The 20387-nt window shown below is 38.6% G+C and overlaps 1 protein-coding gene across 7 annotated transcripts in view; it reads left to right on the forward strand.

Moving 5' to 3' along the window:
- Positions 1–20387, forward strand: part of RBFOX1 (RNA binding fox-1 homolog 1) — a gene marked incomplete at its 5' end in the record, with an annotated part of 1027042 nt that overhangs the window by 858504 nt on the left and 148151 nt on the right. For all 7 annotated transcript variants that reach the window (XM_081338329.1, XM_081338327.1, XM_081338331.1 and 4 more), the window contains 2 exons: positions 6584–6727; positions 14131–14184. In XM_081338329.1, the coding sequence (XP_081194455.1) occupies positions 6584–6727; positions 14131–14184 (198 nt within the window). The remainder of the gene's footprint in view (positions 1–6583; positions 6728–14130; positions 14185–20387) is intronic.

Below are 20387 nucleotides of genomic sequence, written 5' to 3' on the forward strand. Positions count from 1 at the left end.
CCAGCACTGAATATAGGGTCTCTTGCTTGAACAGGGGGTTGGACTAGAAGACCTATAAGATCCCTTCCAACTCTGCTATTCTATGTTCTAGAGGCAATCATTGCATACTTGTCCATGAGCATCACTTTACCTGCTTAATGCAAGCTTATTGAAGTCACATTTCCTGCCCCTATTTATGAACCCTATGCTATTTATTCCCCCATATCTTATTGCAGTGACGCTACACAAAGCATTGTAGTCCTCCTGCCAGCAAATTACAATCTACATATTTTCAATACTCTTTTTTTTCTTTTATCTTTAGTTGGTTTGGGACTCTTATTAAAATCAGCATGTAAAATGCTTGTATTAAGGGAAAGATAAGCACAGACATATATACAGAATCCACAAAACACCATTGGAACAGCAAAATCTCCATAAACGTGTGTTAATGCGTACAAATATGGAATGTTTTGGAGAATATGGAATTTTGGAATGATGCCTCACTAGTTGTAAGGCCATTTCTTCAGAACCCAGCCAATTCTTAAAGCAGACTCAGCTAAAATCTTATCTCCTCAGTTGCAGAGTTTAGAACAGAGCCTGTTCTTAGATATACCTGTGTTTATAGAGGTGGACATTTTGACTGATAGGCAATTTAAAAGGAATTTGGAAGAAGGGTAGTATTTGAAATTGTATTGAAGAAAGATAAATTGAAGAGGATGGAGAAGGAGGATGGAAACAGTCCCAGAGTTTATGAAAGTTGTTTAGTTGTATTAGACGTGACACTTATTGTCATAATGAGATTTCAATGGTGGATTTTATAGCTATCTGTGAATCTTACACAATTATCGGGGAATCCCTGATAATTACTATCCAGATAGCACTAGCTAAACAGATTGTGAGGTTTTTTTAAAAAATAATGATATCCTTATTTATTTATTTATTTATTTATTAGATTTTTACCCCATCTTTATCGCCAGACTGGAACTCACACTCTCGTGGGTGATTGCTCCAAAGTCATCCAGTCAGATTTCATGCCTAAGGTGAGACTAGTACTCACAGTCTCCTAGTTTTTAGCCTGGTACCTTCATCACTAGGCCAAACTGGCACCAGTGCTTAATGTTTTAGGGTAGTCTTCACTATTGGGTATTGGAAATGTTGACTTCATCTTAGGACAATGCTGGCCAAGGAATTCTGGCCACTGGGAAGTTTGCTTTAGGGTTACAAAGAACTTCATTCCATTTCCCTTCCTGAACTAGTAAGGTAAACTAAAATGTATTGTAGTTTAAAATCTGTTTTCCCCTTTTTTGGTGTGCTACAATTCTCCCTTGAAAAAGAAGGGTGCACAAAAATCAATATATTGAGCAAAAAAGACATTACGTGTTCTGGAAAAACAAAGCATAAATTAGCAGAATTTGTGATGTATATGTTAGGAGAATGTATTCCTGTTCAGATGATGATGATGATGATGATGATGACGATGATGATGATGATGATTAATTTCATTCATGCATTTCTGTACTGTTTGTTAATTCATCTGACTGAACTACTGTGCTATGTTTAGCATTTGAAAAATGTCAGTCTCTTTGAGTCTTTGGCAATAGGGTTGCTGTGTGTGTGTGTGTGTGTGTGTGTGTGTGTTCATTATATAAATAAATCTCACCCTCCAAATATGTCTAGCAAAGCAGTTCTAGACTGCATTACAAGGCACTTCCTTGTGCACCTACTTTTGGCCGCCAGTGATGTAGTAGAGTTAGGAAAATCTTGATTCTATTAATGGAGATACACTTTGTTTGATATTACCTTGTGAAGGTCATATGCAATTTTTGTGAGCAATCGCAAGTTTGTAATACTAGGGAGAATGAAAGATTGCACTGAGCTGAGGTTTGGTTAACCATGTGTCAACCACTGTTGAACAAGGGGTGACTAGAATAGCGCACAACAGTGTTTTTCAACCTTGGCAACTTTAACATGTGTGGACTACAACTCCCAGAATTCCCCAACTAGCATAGTCAGGCACATTCTAGAGGTTTTTTTGTTTTTTTTAAATACAGGTAGCCATCAACCTACAACAGTTCCTTTGGTGACCGTTCAAAGTTACAATGGCACTGAAAAAAGTGACTTATGAACATTTTTCACACGTAGGATCAAAATTCTGATGCTTGGCAATGGGGGTTCATACTTATGACTGTCGCCGTGTCCCAGGGGTCACTTGATCCCCTTTTGTGACCTTCTGACAAGCAAAGCCGATGGGGGAAGCTGCATTCACTTAACAACCAGATTACTAACTTATCAACTGCAGCGATTAACTTAACAACGGTGGCAAGGAAAGTGGTAAAATGGGGCCAAACTCACTTAACAAATATCTCAGTTAACAACAGGAAGTTTGGGCTGAATTACAGGATTGCCTGTAGTTTATTTATGGGCCTCTCATCTCGCAATCCGATGGGGTTGTCTAGAGCAAGCAAGTTTCAGAAACATTAAATGAATTTTATAGAAGGAGAAAACGAATACAAGACACAAAAACCATTTTAAACTTTGTCTTTTACATTTTTTAAAAAAATTACTTTTTGGAATCTTCAGAAAAGTCCTCTAATGTGCAAGGTTGACTATTTTGTATTATTTATTTATTTATTTATTTATTTAATTTCTATACCACCCTTCTCCCGAAGGACTCAGGGCGGTGTACAGCGCAATAAAATTCAATAAAAAATACAATATACAAAAGTTAAGATAAGAATTAAATAGAGTAGCCCAATTGCAGTGAAAATTAATTAAAATTACAATTAAAATACCCCAAACCCATCAGACCAGGGTGGATTGTTCAAATAGGTGAGTTTTCAGGTCACGGCGGAAGGAACGAAGGTCAGGAGCCATCCGGAGCTCAACAGGTAAATGATTCCAAAGGTCAGTGGTTAGACGACATAAGGAAATGAATTGCTTTTACATAGTTCAGGCAGAATCTTTCCAAATCTTACTGTAGAATTAAGGCAGTGAATAATATTTATGTATATTGCTATAAATTTCAGGCTAGGGTTAGGGTATAATTCACATACGGGTATTCCTCAACCTTTGGCGCACAATTGGGGTGAGAATTTCTATTGCTACGTAAGACTGTTGTTAAGTGAATTGCACGCAACTTTACAACGTCTTTAGCTGTTAAGCAAATCACTACAGCTGGTTAAGGGAATCATATGGCCGTTAAGCAAAACTGGCTTCTCCCGTCAATTTTGCTTGTCAGAAGCTGGCTGGGAACGTTACACATGGGACTCCAGGATACTGCAACTGTTGTAAATACACACCTGTTGCCAAAACCCCAAATTTGGATCACATGACTAGGGGGATACTGTAATTGTCATACTGTAAATGAAGGACTGGCCATGTCACTTTTTCATTAATTTTGAATGGTTGGTAAACAAATGGTTATAAGCCGAGGACTACCTACGATGTGATCATCGGCGTCAGGTGAGAACAGACATCTGAACAGTCTCGATATCTTATGGAGACATCTCCATCATCCAGGTCATGGTTGTCCCAAAGGTGGGTTTTTGTTTTTTCCCCCCAAAAGGCAGTATATGTGCTGCCGAAGCGAGTACAACATGCTGTTTGCTAAATATTGAGAATGTTATTTTTAAAAAACCTAACCCTGACCCCAACCCTAATCCTAATGCTAACCCTAATCCCAACCCCAACCCTACCTTATTCCTAATCCTATAAAAACTAATCATAATCATAATAGTAAAGTTGGAAGGGACCTTGGAGATCATCTAGTCCAACCCTCTGCTCAGACAGAACACCCTATACCATTTCAGACAATGGCTGTCCAGTCATATACATATACATATACATATGTACTGTCTGTGTGTGTGTGTGTGTATATGTATATATGTATATATACATATATATATATATATATATATATATATATATATATATATATATATATATATATATATATATATATATGTGTGTGTGTGTGTGTGTGTGTGTGTGTGTGTGTGTGTGTGTGTCTTCAAGGGCAAACAAAATTCAGTTGCCTTTTGGGGAAAAAACGCAGCTTTGAGACTAAACAAGCTTGTTTGTTTTGTTTTGCTTTTTGTCTGAACCCTTGGCTGTTCTTGCTATGTAGTTCCTTTAAATTATGCTAATTAAAATTATTTTGCTCTTCTGGGCTTTGATCCAATCCATTTGGATGTTTCAAAATGATTCAGGAAAAAAAAATCTTTGGGCAAGACTAAACAGAACAATGGAGAAGTGAAAGCATGATGTTGTAACTTTTTATGAACATCAAAAACATTTTTATGCTGGACTTCCCTACACGGGTACTCAAATTTTGAAACCACCCCATAAAAACACAAACCAGGTCAATACTGTACATCATATAAAATTCACTCATAAAATAATGGGCTGTTTTGTTGTTGTTATTTTTTCTTTACGGCTGCAAATAGATTCCCAATTATGAAGCAGGACTTTTTGGTATCCTCTTTTCTGTTGTTTCCTATGCATCCAATAAAAAGAAGGTGATGCTTAAAGGCTGAGATTAATTCTTAGTGAATTACTGCAAGAAAGGATGAGAAAGCCACATACAAATACCCCCCCCCCATATAAGTGCATAACACTTTCCATTCTAGCACTTTTTAATCCAGCCTCTTATGTGAAATAATTGCCAAATTAGCATCATGATGCACATCCCCAACTTCTCACAGCCCGCAATACACGGGAAAGCCAGTGATATCATCATTTATTTCCCAAAATAATAATGGAGGGAGGCCTCAACTTATGACCACAATTGAGCCCAAAATTTCTACTGCTAAGTGAGACATTTATTATGTGAGTTTCGTCCCTTTTTTACAACCTTTCTTGCCACCGATGTGAAGTGAATCACTGCTGTTGTAAAGTTAGTGACACGATTGTTAAGTGAATCCAGCTGCCCCATTGACTTTGCCTTTTAGAAGGTCACAAAAGGGGATCACATGATCCCTGGGATGCTGCAACCATCATAAATATGAGCCAGTTGCCAAGCATCCAAGTTTTGGTCACACTACTTTCAGGATGCTTCAAGAGTCATAAGTGTGAAAAAGTCAGTTTTATCAGGGCTGTTGTAACTTCAAACGAGGACTACTGTCAAAACCCATTCCTATTTTATTTCATTTCATTTCTATTTCATTCCACCTTTTCCTGGGTTTTGCCATGCTTCCAAGGGGGAGGGGGGATGTGCCTGCAGGGCTATTGCTTTCACTTTCTCTATTTGCTACAATGTAAACCTTTACTTTGTTTATTGGGTCTGTATCCTGTTTCCTGTGTTATCTCTCTTGCTGTCTTTTAAACTGTCAGTTAAGAACAAAAGAGGGAATAAGGAATGTAACCTCAGTGCCTGGTTTATGTCTATGCTCTCAGAGAAAGGTGTGAAGAAGCCGCTGACCCTCACTGCGTGAGCTGGAGATGACCAATGTTATCTCCCTGGTTCCCACAATGGACCTAATGTTTGGGGATTGGTTATACCACATTGGGTGGTCGATCTATGGGTGGGGTCCTGCTTGAGGATACTATAACCTACTGCGTTGCATGGGAAATCTTAGATCCTGTCTATTATGCCTGCTATTGCATATTCTTAATAAAAGTTCCTGCTTGGAAGAAATTGTTTCCAAGAGTTCTGGTTTCTTAAGATGTGGGCTTGAAGTGGGTCCTGACAACTACCTGAAATAAATGAATTAGTTCATCTCAGTTACATATTTAATAAACTTGTATGTCACACATCTGTTTCTGCAAACTTTCAAGCAAACATATCCGAGTAGTAATTCAAAGGAAGCACATTAGGAGAAGTTTGACAGGTCGCAAAGGTGCTTTTTCAGGAGGCAACTGGACTTTTTCATTTTTCTTTGAAGACATTTCACTTTTCATCCAAGAAGCTTCTCCAGCTCTGACTGAATGGTGGGGAATGGAAGGATTTGTAGTCAGCTGGTCATTTGCATTCCTTTAGAGAGCCATTGAGGCCACTTGGAGATTTTTTTGTGTCCTCAGGGTCACTTGAATAGTGCAAATGGGTGTGGGGCCTTCTTGGCTGCAGGATGTTTTTTGCCCTGTGTCCCTTCACTGTTGAAGACAGACACAGGCTGTTGGGGATGAGTTTGTGCTGTCTGCATCTCAAACTGAAGCACAAATGGTTTCTATAGTCTGCAATGTTTTCTGGAAATCCGTCCATACTCCCACACCATTCAAAGGATGTTCATCCCAAAATGCATAGCTAAATGTCTATGGAGATTCTCAGTCAACCAGGTCATATTTGTCACAAAGGTGCTTTTTTCTGAAAAAAGCACCTTTGGGACAACCAAGATCTAGATGACTGAGAATCTCCATAGACATTTTACAGGACCCACATCTCAAGAAATGAACTGATGGGAGAACCCAATCTAGGTGCAACTGATTTAACTTTGCTTTTGATGAAGCTGTGATTCCTCACAGGTTGTTCTTTACTTCGACCATTGCTATAAGTGCATTGCCCAAAAAAGGCACTGCAGTTTTGGAAGGAGACAGAAAAGTCTCTGTGCAAAATAGTTTCTGATTGCTGGTTAACTTTCTCTCCCCTCTTTCTCTTGAATTTTTTTAGCAGACAGATGATGCAGCACAGACCGATGGTCAGCAACAGACACAATCTTCTGAAAACACAGAGAACAAATCACAGCCCAAACGGCTGCATGTTTCAAATATTCCCTTCAGATTTCGGGATCCAGACCTCAGACAAATGTTTGGGGTAAGCAATGGTTTCCTTATAACCTTCTACTTTTGCTTTTGTTCCTTATTTATATTCAGTGTGTATCTATGTACGAATTCAGCTGTTATGGCTGCCAATCTCATTCTCAACAATTCATTGAAAACCAACCTAGCAAAAACATTTTAGACAAGAGTTCGTCTAAACATTATTCAAGACCCACAAATAACACACTTCCTTGTTCAAGCATGGAGATGAGGTGGACCACGTTCCTGACGCCAGTGCCTGGGGGAAGAGTCAGATTTTTAAGTTTTCTGAAAAGCTAAAAGTCATCCAAACCTTTGGGGAGAATGCAGTTGGAGAGGCCAGGTACTATGACGTCCCCTTAACAAAGGGGATTCTTCAGCTGTTAGGACTTAACTGGGCAACCTCATTTTGATGCTTTCCATTATCAAGTGGAAAGATGGCACATAGGAGCTTAAACACGGATGTTGTCTTAACTGATGTGTCATATCTACCATGCTCCATCAGAAAATGGAAGAACAGAGGGATAGATTTTCATAGAACCATAGAGTTGGAAGAGACCTAATGAGTCAGCTGGTCCCAATTCTTGCCTAATGCAGGAATACTCACCCCATCTCAGACAAATGGCTGCCCATTCTGTCTGTCTGGAACTGGAAGTCCCACAAGATTTTAGCCCTCTTATTCTCTACAACCATCTACAGAATTTCTCATCTAGCCTTGAGAAGGTCTTGCCCACACACTGTGCAGATGCTCCTTTATATAATGCCAACTACAATGCTACCTTGCTACTCATCGTTAATTAGTTCTGGGAGGTGTGATGAGTACCAAAAGCAATGAGTACCGAACATTTTTTCCCGTAAGGAATAATGTAGCAAGTCACAAGGCAGCTGACACTTGAGAAGTTGTAGCTTGTTTGTTGAGTACCAAACAAATGAGGAATACCGGGACAAAATTTTCACATCAACATGCATTGAGTACCAAATTCAATGAGTTTCAAAGCAGTTGAGTATCAAGGTACACTGTACTTGGTTGTGCCATTCAGTGTATGCTGTTTCCAAAGTTTCTCCAGTTGGGAATTCCCAATTAAGAAATAGAGAAAGAAGAACTGCAAGAAAGAGTACAGATAGAAGAGGAAAAAAAAGAAATATAAAATGAGACTTCCAATCTTCTTTACAGCAATTAAAACAAATTAATTATCCCTCCTCCCTCTTTTAAGATTACTATACAACTTACTCACAGAAAGGTGGACAAAGGGAAGAAAAGTGTTGATGTACTTTCGCTTGAAACTAAGGCTAGCCCAACATGTAAGACTAATTTATCTTAATTCATTAACTAATTGCATTTTAAATGAATGAAGACATCATATTATTAATGGGATCCTTTTACCATGTAAAAGGAAATAATTTGCAGTTCAATTAAGAGGCTTGTAATGGGTTTGTTAATATTAATAGAAGGGTAAAATTTTAAATATATCCCTTTGACAGCAGCATCCTGGAGCCAAACTCATATTCCAAACTCACTTCCTTCTCAGAGAGTTGTGGTTTGTTTATTTATTTACTATATTTGTGTAGCCATCCATCTGGCCAGTGTGACTCTGAGTGGCTCACCACAATTAAAACAACAACAGCCACCGTCAAAAATAAACACAACAACATGCAATTCCCCAAACCATGATTAATAACTCAATAACATATAATCCCAGTCAACCCATGAATAGTATTTAATATAGCCATTGCTAAGGCTCACCACTGCTGCTGACTGCACAGCCAAGTCTTTTGACCCTTCCTAAAGACTAAAGACCAGCTTCTGCCAACCTAGCAGTTTGAAAGCACGTAAAAAATGAAAGTAGAAAAATAGGGACCACTACGGTGGGAAGGTAACAGCGTTCCGTGCGCCTTTGGCATCTAGTCATGCCAGCCACATGACCACGGAGACGTCCTCGGACAAGCGCTGGCTTTTCAGCTTTGAAACGGAGATGAGCACCGGCTCCTAGAGTCAGAAACGACTAGCACGCGTGTGCGGGGGAACCTTTACCTTTTTTAAAGACTATAATAAAGATTTGATTTGATTTGATTTAAGTGCCATTCTAAGTTCTTGGATAATGATGTGTTTTTTTCTTCAAAAGATGGATATCATGACAGAAAAGCATCTCCTTCTGGGTCCTGTCAAACTAAACTCTATAGTAGATGGAACTCATAAAATGCATCTCCTGTCAGATGTAATGTAGACATAGGTAGATGTTCAAGGAGAGGAGGTCTCTCAGATAACAATGCTGTTCCTGTTACTATTGTTGTTAATATTATATTATTCAACTGAGGCTGAATCCATGTATTTCATAAGAAGAAGAGCTCAAAGTTGCTACCTAACCTTACTTGATTAATCCTAAGAAATCTTAAACTAGCAATTGTGGTTAACAAGCTGAAGTGAGTATTGTCTGGAAGTTGAAATCATGGCAACTAGACCTATTTTCTTGCTGGTTTGAGATGTTTCACTGCCCAACCAAGCAGCTTCTTCCATATGAGCAAGTTGTTTAGAAGAATCTCAGTAAGCAGAGAGTTGTCGGAATGTGCCAGCTCCTAAAATTCCAGCACCAACCTCAAGTTTACTTCCCCAAAGGATATTGTAATATGTCAATAAAGATCCTCAGTCATCCAGACAGAATTATCTAGAAAAATAAGTCCAGGTGCCATGACTCAACTTCCAGCCAATTCTACCTGAATGACTGAGAATCTTCATTGACTTTAGTGGGTATTTTTATTCAGCATGATAAAACCAAATAAAGAAACCTTATGATGGCGTAACCTTGTGGCTTGAGACCAAACATAGTGAATTAACTTTTGGTTTAGTCACTGTGGTTTTGGAGTCCTTGTTATGGTTGGCAACGTGCAAATGAAGTCTTTAATGAGCATGTCTTTTGTATTATTTGGTATATTAGTTCTCCTCCTGACATTGTTTGCCAGTGTTCTAGGCCACTTTGTGAAGTCATCTTAATGACATGTGAAAAAACCAACTATGACAGTTTGAATGATGTATATTGGAAAATATCAGGTTTTCTTTTTTCTTTAAAAGATCACAAAGTCACTGGCGTTTTTGTCAAGGTTCCGACGGATGAACCCAACCAAGTAAACATCTTTGAGACAATCCGATCTCTTAATGTAAAACTTTATTGAGTACATCACTTTAGCACTAATGAAAGCAAAACCAGCTCTAGCCAGACCCCACCCAAATCCCTATAGTAAAAGCATATAATTCTTCCTCCTCCCTCTTGTTCAGGAAACATTGCCCAATCAAGCAGGGAAATATTGTTATGAAAAGGCATCTTCAGGTCTACCCACATGCTTGGTAGAATGTCCTTGAATCTCATGGTCTTGCTTCTTGATCTTCACAGCTCACATTCTAATCCTTTCCTCCCCCGCCCCCAGGTTCATTGGCAAGTTGAGAAGCAATAATTTTCACACCAGTAAGACTGTGCTTTGAAACCTGGCAGTTTTTCTATTAAACATTACCCAGTTTTAGAAGTTCACTTTTCTCTTAATTCAGAATCAATGAAATTCCTTAATTATGAGATTAGATTAACATGTCCTCCTGCTTAGAGGGAAACAGAGATGTATGCAGCGGTTACAATGCTTATTGAAAGCAAAGTGTTCTTCTTAAAAGTTGAGTTCTCCATTTTCTCATGCCTGAGTATTTATCTTTGTGTGAGTTTCTTCATTCAGTTTGTTGCAAGACACACTTGTTGCCTTAGAAATGTTTTCAAAACACAAGAGAATGTCAACAATATTCTCCTGGGTGGGAATGTGGAACTTCTGCTTTTAGTTATTCAAAAAATGGACAGCCTATCTCTGCCAATGTCCCATTTTTCATTTTACAGTTCTTTCTGCATTTTTCTGCAGTCTACTTGTTGTTACAGGTAGAAGACATCCTAAGGCTTTTTTTTTATTGAAAAGTTTTAACATACAATTTTTCCCTTAAAAGAACCCCCTCCCCCACCCTTCTCCCTCCCCCCCTTTCTCTCCCCCCTCCCCCCCTCCCCCCCCGACTTCCCAGAGCTAAATACAAGGTATATATAAAAAAAAACAATCATAAACAACCATATACTAACAACCATAAACTCTAAAATCTATCACTCTCTAGCTTATATAGGATAAAACAAACCTTAGTAATATAAATATATATAAAAAAACTAATATAGAAAAAGAAACAAAGAAAGAAGACTTATTCAAATATAAAACTTCTTAACCCTATACTTATTCTAGATAAACTCAAGCCATTTTCTCCCTTCCATAATATAGCGTTCCTGCAAGTAATCTTTCAAATAGGCCGAAATCTTGGCCATTTCAACCAGGTCGGAAACCTTTAAAGTCCACTCTTCTATGGTCGGCAGTTCCTCTTTCAGTACTAACCTATCAAAAGTCTTGCTGCCGTAATTAAATTCAACATCAACATCCTAAGGCTTTTGTCAGTACTAGTAAGCAGTGCTTCTGCTGCTGAAGAGAAAATTCTGCCCTTGGGAAATGCTTGGAGATTTTTTTGTTTCATTAATAAATTAATCCATCCAATGTTCACCAGTTTCATTGAAAAAGCTGAAAGACCAGTTCTACTGATTCAACACAGCTAGTCCTGCATCCCACTCTAACAGGTTGAATAAACCAACACAACTGCCCATCCCCCCCACCATTTAATAAATGAAAGCAGTGTTGAATTTTTCATTTCCTCTTTTGAGCTCACTTATGATTCTTGGAGAAGAAAATTAAAAGGGAATAAAAATCATTCCAAAAGTATTAGTACCACTTTATAAAACCTTAGTAAGGCCACACCTGGAATACTGCATCCAGTGTTGGTCACCATACTGTAAAAAAGATGCTGAGACTATAGAAAGAGTGCAGAGAAGAACAACAAAGATGATTAAGGGCCTGGAGACTATGAATAATGGTTGCAGAAATTGGGTATGTCCAGTTTAATGAAAAGAAGAACTAGGGGTGACAGGACAGCAGTCTTTCAATACTTGAGGAATTGTCACAGAGCAGAGAGGGTCAAACTATTCTCCAAAGCATCTGAAGGCAGGACAAGAAGCAATGGATGGAAACTATCAAAGAGAGAAGCAACCTGGAACTAAGGAGAAACTTCCTGACAGTGAAAACAATTAACCACCGGAACAGCTTGCCTTCAGAAATTGTGGGTGTTCCATCACTGGAGGCTTTTAAGAAGAGACTGGACAGTCACCTGTCTGAAATGCTTGTGCAGGAGGTTGGACAAGATGACATCTAAGGTCCTTTCCAACTCCATTATTCTGTTACTGTAAGGCAGTGAGGATGATTTGCTAACTGCAGACTCTCTCTCTTTTGGTCACATACACGCAGACATACTAATAAAAAATAAACCATTCTTAGGTCTTCTGAGGAGAAAGCAGTTTTGAAAATAAATAAACACAGATGATCTGAAGCTATTCCCTGTTCTGTTCCTGCAAATCAACAATCAGAGGTGCCCCTTGGAACACCAGATGGTTACACAATCATTCCAAAAATTGTTCCAAAGAATGAACATGGTCTTCCATTCAAGCAGGGGCAAGGACATGTGTGTGACAGGTAGACCACCCCAACATTTGAACAACAACAAAAATAAGCCTACCATCTCTTATCTTCTCCACTGTGCATCTAAAAGAAGTTCTTTGTAGAAAAGAGAACGAAAAAGCAACACATCTTTGACTGGGATAAGAGTGTTGCTTGGAGAAAGAGGACTGCAGCAGAAATTCTTGGGAATTACCAGTTTTATGAAAATTCTTTTTTTTAAAAAAATCAATTGTTAATCTTTATTGATCTATTACCTACCACTGTCTATTCAAGCATGACTTACTAAGTGGCATCTGTCTTCTTAGAATTGCCAGTTGTTTTAATGATTGCCTAGGTTAAGTATACTAGTTCAGTTTTACTTTTTCATTTTGCTATTTTGAGATCTATCTGGACAAATGAATGACATTGTCTGTGACCAAGAAGACAACAGAGGACAGTGTCAGAGAAATAAGAGTCACTAAATTAAATACTGTTTTTGGCAAAACCTGGAAAACATTTAGAGTCTGATCTTCACCAATGGTGTTAGAAAAACATAACAATTAATATGTTCTTCCTAAGAGCGGGCCCTGCAAGTCTTGCTATGGCTTCTCAAAATTATCAAACCTTTATTGAAAGAGCACCAAATATTCTACGGATTCATTGGGTAGCAGAGAAAACAATGATTTAAGAGAGAGCACTCTGGCTTCAGAGGCCATATATAAGGAGTATGCCAGTGAGATCTACTGCAAATTGTCTGTTTGACTTGATCAATTTGGAATTGATTCAGTTCAAATTTTCAGTCTGGATTGTCAAATCAATCTGACTCGAACACATTCATCCCATTTGACAAAAGCCACCAAATTCTCAGCTGCAAAGCTGGCTGAGGAATTCTGGGAGTTGAAGCCCACAAGTCATAAAAGGGCCAAGTTTGAAGACCCCTGATTTACAGCTTTAGGGACAAAGCTCTCCTATGAGAGAATATATCCCTCAGATCCCATTACAGTCTGCTGAGAAACTGCCATCCCTAATATGACAGATGGGAAATATAGCTCTATTAATGTATTGAATCCTATTTAATTTTCATTTAAAATAAATTTTAATCAAACCAAAGGTAGCTTTTGCCCTGAGCTTACTTTTCAGAGGACATCCTTTAAACCAAATGCAGCTTGAAATCTGCAAATGATGCCAGCTTTTTATTTACCCTGCAATGATGCTTATTAATTAATCTTACCTCTGCCATCCAGGTGTTGTTTTAATTATTTTAATGTCTTGATTAACTTGTTATTATTTTATTTTGCTTTTAATTAAAGAGAAGAAATGGAGGAAAGCACAAAGAATGGAAAGCATGCATATTTAACTGTATCAGAGAATTTGTTTATGGCAAAATCTTTTACCAACAGTATCACAAGAAGATAAAAAATGTGGTTGTTATGCTGCTTTTTTGGTGTTAAAATGTTTTTATGGGAAACTGTTTGGAAGAGGGGATAAAGTAAATAATTTAAAATATGTACTAGGTCGAACATTGTTGCTTAGCCCTTCATCTTTTGATAGTAAGGGCTGCTTACAGAATGTAAAAAAACGTTCCAAATAAAAATTCAACAACAAAAATTATGAACTGTGTTATGCAGAAGGCTCCAAATGCTTTAAGAAAACAATCCCAATTATAAAAATGGCCCAAACAGTTTTTACCTGGGACTTAAATAAGGTAATATTGATACCAATCACACCTCCCTTTAAAGATTTGCATAAACATGCAAGTCTTTTAGTATTCATTTAGTTTCCCGTGGTAAACATTGCTTAAAATACAAATTTAAATGATCCTCATGACATTTTTCTTATCAATGCTCATGCGACTTTTCTGTTTCTTTGCAGCAATTTGGTAAAATCTTAGACGTTGAAATTATTTTTAATGAGCGAGGCTCAAAGGTAAGCAACTGAATAAACTTGTGGAAATGTTTAATGGGTTGAAAGTGTTTACTGAAAAATCAGAGGAAGCAAATACACAACAGTATTAAAAACTCCTTAAGTATCTCCTTTAACAGAAACACCTATGATGCTCAGGTTTTTGAGGGGATGAGGGATGTCATTTACCCAAACAGCAAGAAATTTATTGGTGTAATTCTGAGTCCCTTACAAGGGATAATTTTAACTAAGATGAGTTGCCACCAGTTAAATAGGAATATTGCTTTCTGATTTTAAATATAATCAAGTGTTCTCTGCTGAGTTCCTTTCCCATCTCCAATAATTGCCATATTCATTGTGAGATTAGTTCAAGCTTGCAGTGAGGAGAGATGGATCATTAGAACAGATACGCTGCTCCTGAAATGGAAGCAAATAATATAATTTAATATCCTCTGAAGCAATTACTCGATCAAGGATGAATTATGAAATTGCCAGTGTTTGCATGTTTAGCGAAAGTTGTTTCTGAATTTAAAGATGTTTTTGTTTTCCTAATTTGAAAGGCGAATTTTTTTCCCGATACTGACATCACGTACTTAATTTCCATTTAAACCCACATATATAGTTGCCCCATTTTCCTACACTGTATAATACTGTTATTATATTATACTAGATCATACGGTTGGATTGATAAATTATCTATTTAGTGGAGTGCAGAAGTAAGCTTTTCATTCACGCCTCCTAGGGTTATTCAGTGGGGTGTATGACAAAAGCCTCAAGAGGGCAGTTGTGGCTGCACAATCAAAACCTCACCTCAACATATATGCAGAGGTGGAGGGGCTTTGATCATACAACTGTGACCCTTGTCTTTTGACTCCCTCCCTCTGAAGCCCCTGCAGGCCCATTTAACATGTACTCTATTGGCTTTATGTTAGATATAAGCTAGAGTGAAAAAAATACTTGGTTGCTCAAATATAATTAATTAGTGAGGCTTGCAGGATTCTCCTTGCTATTGAGTTAATAATTAATCCTATAAGAGAGAATAGTTATCCTTACAGGTATCCTTGACGTACAACCGTAATGGAGCCTGTCTGTTAGGCTCATATGTTGTAATGGTTGTAAAGCAGCTCAGTCACGTCACATAACCAATCTGATTTTATGACCTTTTTGTGACAGTTGTTAAGTGAACATGGTGGTTGTAAAGTAACTGCCATGTTCATTAAGAGGATACTGTAATTATTAAAGTGGTTTGCTATGGACACAGCTTTGCTGAAAAATTGGACGTAAGGGACATGTTTTTTTTAAAAAAATGTTATAAAATGCAATCCCATGAATGTGGGATACTGCAATTGGCCATATGGACAATGGTGTTGCCAGAAACCCAAAGTTTGGACACATGACCACTGAGGGGGCCCGACCATTGGAATTTTGAATCTGGATCATAAGTCCTTTTGAATCTGGATCATAAGTCCTTTTGGGGGGTGTTGATCATAACTTTGAACAATCTCTGAATAACTAGTCATAAGGACTACCTATCAGACCTGCCCCAGCCAGGCCCTTAGGAAAGCAAGACTTTTGAATCCATCAAGTTGAATCAAAAGAAGTTTTACTGAGAGAAACTGGACGCAGTAAAGTCAGGCGGAATCTGAAGGCCCCACACAAAGCGTAAAGAAATTCTTTCGGTTTCCCAATCCCAACCACCTTGACCAGTCCACCCACAGCCAGTGTGATGCTGCAAGGGTGCTTTGAGAATGCTGAGGTGCTGGGTAGATAACAGGTCACTCTCAGGGTGCAACGGCCTTGGAAACTGGCAAGAGCTGGCTGGGAAGGAGCCTGTCCCATCTCTGGAGATAGTCCCCTCCGAAATTCCCAAGAAGCAGAAAAATCCCAAGTATGCCATTCCCCACCCGCACTCCTCAGCATGATGGTAGGACATTAGAGTATGAATGGTGGACCTGACTGTCACCACGTTTCTTCTGTTTTGTCAGCTCAGCACATCTCACTCTGTTTTTCTGCCACGGTTCATCGCCCTCTGATAGGGAGTTTTTGCTTTATATTCCCTGACACTGACACTACCTGTAACTAGATTGTTTTTACCTGAAATACAGATAGTCCTTGACTTACAACTTTTTGTTTAGTGACCATTCAAAGTTATAAAGATACTGAAAAAACTGATTTATGATCATTTTTCATACTTACCACCATTTCAGCCTGGTCATGTAATCAGAATTTGGGGGTTTGGCAACTGGCATGTATTTATGATGGCCGCAGTGATCACCTTTTGTGACTTTCTGACAGTAAAGTCACTGAGAAAGCCTGATTCACTTTGCAAATGTGTTATTAACTTAACAGCTGCAGTGATTTACTTAACATCTGTGGCACAAAAGGTTGTAAAATGGGGCAAAACTCACTTAGCGAATGTCTCACATAGTAACAGAAAGTTTGAGCTCAGTTGTGATCGTAAGGCGCTCCCCTCAGAAATGCTGTGGTCATAAGTTAAGGATTAGCTGTATGGTAATTTGAATCCCCCGGTTCTTTGAGGCCAAACTGAGATTCTTCTCAGGTCATTGTTATGGTGGGCAGGATCTCTGCCCCAACTGAGAAATTTTCACTAGACCTAAAATATGGATTGTGCTTTGGCATTATTGTCCATCACCCAACCTCAAGGTTCTCATAGAAGAGAATATTTGTAGTTCAGAGTTGACCTGTAGGCTCCTTTGTGCCCTCTCAGCTTGGTGGTTTTCTTGCAGACATTTCATTACCAGCCTAGGTGGCATCATTACCAAGCACTGATGATGTTACCTAGTGAATAGAACAGAACAGAATAGAATAGAGCTGGAAGGGACCTTGGAAGTCTTCTAGTCCAGCGCCCTGCTTAAGCAGGAGAACCTATACCATCTCAGACAGGTGAATGTCCAGTCTCCTCTTGAAAATCTCCAGTGATGGAGTGCCCATGATCTCTGGGGGTAAGCTGTTCCACGGGTTGATTGTCCTCATTGTCAGGAAGTTTCTCCTTAGTTCCAGGTTGCTTCTTTCTCTGATCAGTTTCTAACCATTGTTTCTTATCCTTCCCTCTGGTGCTTTGGTGAACAACCTGGCCCCCTCTGCCTTATGGCAGCCCCTCAGATACTGGAATACTGCTATCATGTCTCCCCTATTTCTTCTTTTCTTTAGATTAGCCAAACCCAAGTCCCGTAGGCCCCTGATCATCTTAGTAGAACTTCTCTGAATTTTTTCCAAACGCTCAACATCTTTTTTGTGATATGGTGATATAGTTTGGTAATGAAATGTCTGCAACAAAACCACCAAGCTAAGAGGACAAAGGACCCGCCATCTCCAGGTTTTCACCTCTCTATCCATTCCATCAGAAGTTTACATGACAATATTACAGACATGTAATGGCTTCCCTTCAAATTCTCAACTCCTTTCTCTTAGAGAATCTAGCCATATAGCATTATTGGGGGTCGAAAGTTTTAAAATGATATTGCCAATGTCTCCTGTTATTTCACAATGTCCTTGATGTACATGGTGTGAACATGTTCTGTTTCTCTTCCTTTGTTTTTGTTTTGATAGCAAGGAAATGTCACTTTTTTCTGTCAAAATGGTAAATTTGGAAGTTGAAGTTGCCAGGTCCTAGCTGTTCCAATGTGTAAAGATGGTATGAATTGCTTAAAGTATTATGCTAAATACCTTTGGAAGGGTGAATTATTGGATTAGTAATTTTTCATTAAAAGATGAGTCCAGGCCTCCCAATTGGAGAATATTTTTTATATGGGCTTCCAGGTTGTGCAGTCACAGCTGAAGTATTCATTTCATTGCTGGCAGCAAATGTGGGAGTCTGTCTGAAGATGTGTCCCACAGTGAGGAACATAATAAATTATGGGATATTGTTAATGGATGAGAGCCAGTTGGGTGTGGAGTTTAAAACCCCAGGCTAGAATCTGGGAGACCGTGAGTCACAAAGCAAGCTGGGTGACCTTGAGCCAGTCATTCCTTCTCAGCCCTATGAGGGAGGCAAAGATAAACCACTTCTGAAATCTTTCCAAGGAAACTGCAGGGACTCATCCAGGCAGTTATCAGGAGTCAAAACAGACTCAAAGGTACTAAAAAGAAAAAAAGTGAATTGATGTCTAGAAAATGAGAAAGTCAAGATTGTCTCTCAAAGATGCTTTTTCAAAAATCAACTGGACTCTTGTTTTTCCTTGAGGAAGAAGAAGAAGATATTTAACTTCTCATATAAGAAGCTTCATCAGTTCTGGCAGGATGGTGGGGTGTTGGAAGGATTAGTTCTGACAGGTTTCAGGGGGGCGGGGTTGGAAGGATTATATTTCTTTGCATTTGTTAGCACTCCCTCTGAGAACTCTTGAAACCACTTGGGGGTTTATCTCTGCCCTCAGGGTCACCTGAATCAGAGTGTAATTGGTTGTGGAAGCTTCTTGGAACTGGTGAAAGGACTTGTGTTTTAGACTGGAGATGGGGGTATCTTCCCTCCCCCGCTGGCCTTCTCTATCCAGAATGTGGACTTTGCTGTCTTCAAAAGATGGGCCTTAGTCTTTCAAATGCAGATGGGCTGCTAAACCCAGTCCTAATGGGTTTGTTCTCCTATGTTGTGCCATGTGTTTGTGTTTTTTTCCACCAATGTATAGATCTGCACATGTCTCATCACATTGTATTACTGTATCACATTGTTCAGCTAAACAGTCCAGTTGCCTTTTGAAAAACCACCTTTGAGACAACTATGACCTGGATGACTAAGAATCTCCATAGAGAAAGTCAAGATCTCTTTCCCTGAAGTAAAACGCCACTCAACCTAGGTTTAGGTGCAAATCAGATATGACAATTAGGGAATTAAGGCAAAACTGCCAGATCAAATAAAGATTAAATTCCTACCCTGTTCCTCTCCCTCCCCCGCCCCCCTGCTGCACAATCTGTGCTCTCTGTAAAATCAGGTGGGAAACATTACAGGAAGTTTTTAAAAAAAATGTTTTCAGAAGAGAATAATTAGAGCTGTGTAAATCTTTCCCTGCTATTCATTTTTTAATATCCCCCAAAGTCTTAAAATGTAGTCAAATTTATTCAAGGGTCTCTGGAGAATATTGGTTCATTCCAAGGGAGTATCATGGGGAAAGATCATTTTATCTTTGGAACATGTCTAGTCAGTGTGGTTGCTGAGTATGGAAAAACTCAGCAGACTATCAAGAAGGGAAATCCCATCTCACCATCCCATAGAATTTTAAGGGGCCTCCACTTGAACTGTACCCCACTAGATTCTTGTGTTCCGTACCAACCTTTGGGATGTTTTTTTCTCTCTCACCATCACTCCCAAAACTAATAAGATTTGTGCAATTTTATCAATTCATCCTGTCAGTGCACAGTAGTTAGATGGTGCAGCTGAATCAGCTATCTGTCTCCCAAAGTGGAAAATGCCCCAACCAACAGGGTCTCCTTATCAAAGTGAATTGGTTCTCCTCCAAAATGAAGATCCCACTCAAAAAGATATGCCCAGACTGATTAAAAAAAATGGAGTTCTTCATTATTTTAGTGATTTAGTCATCAAAAGAAACCATCACAAAAAACTGATAATCTATTGAAATGTAACTTATATAGGAAAACCTTTCACTGATTTATATTTTTTGAGGACTCTATTTCTCGTAATATATCACATCCTCCATAATAGCACCTAGGCAAAGCCTTGGTGTTTTTTTCTTCCATGCTATTATAAGATTTTTATCCCTCTTTTGTCCTCTCATCAAAAGTACAACTGCCACCCACCCTCTCATCTTCTCTTCTGGAAACTTTCATTTCATCTCCTCTTAAACAAGAACAGTTTCTCAAGGATTATCAGAGCTTAGACTCTAACTTTGAGCCCTCCCCATGGTTTTGTCATAGTTTACTCCATCCAGCCCAGTAAGCTTAGAGAAAAGGAGGTGAAACTGTTTAAATTCCATCTTGATCATGACAGTTATTTGACTTCTTAGATCAAATATAGCCATCAATAGCAAAATACAATGGGTTCCATTACTATTTGTTTCCACTTTTCTAATAGACATTTATTTTTCAAAAATAAGTACACATTATTCTTATCCCTTCAAAAATGGGCAGGTGATAATAACCCCATATTCTGTTTCACATGGTTACTCAGCTTCTAGGAAGCCTACAAACAGGAGCTAGAACCAACAGTCTTCTATCCATTATTGCTCCTGTGTATATCAAGAAATTGAATTTCTTGA

This window comes from Vipera berus (genome assembly GCF_964194415.1).
Source record: "Vipera berus genome assembly, chromosome: 13".
Classification (NCBI taxonomy): domain Eukaryota; kingdom Metazoa; phylum Chordata; class Lepidosauria; order Squamata; family Viperidae; genus Vipera; species Vipera berus.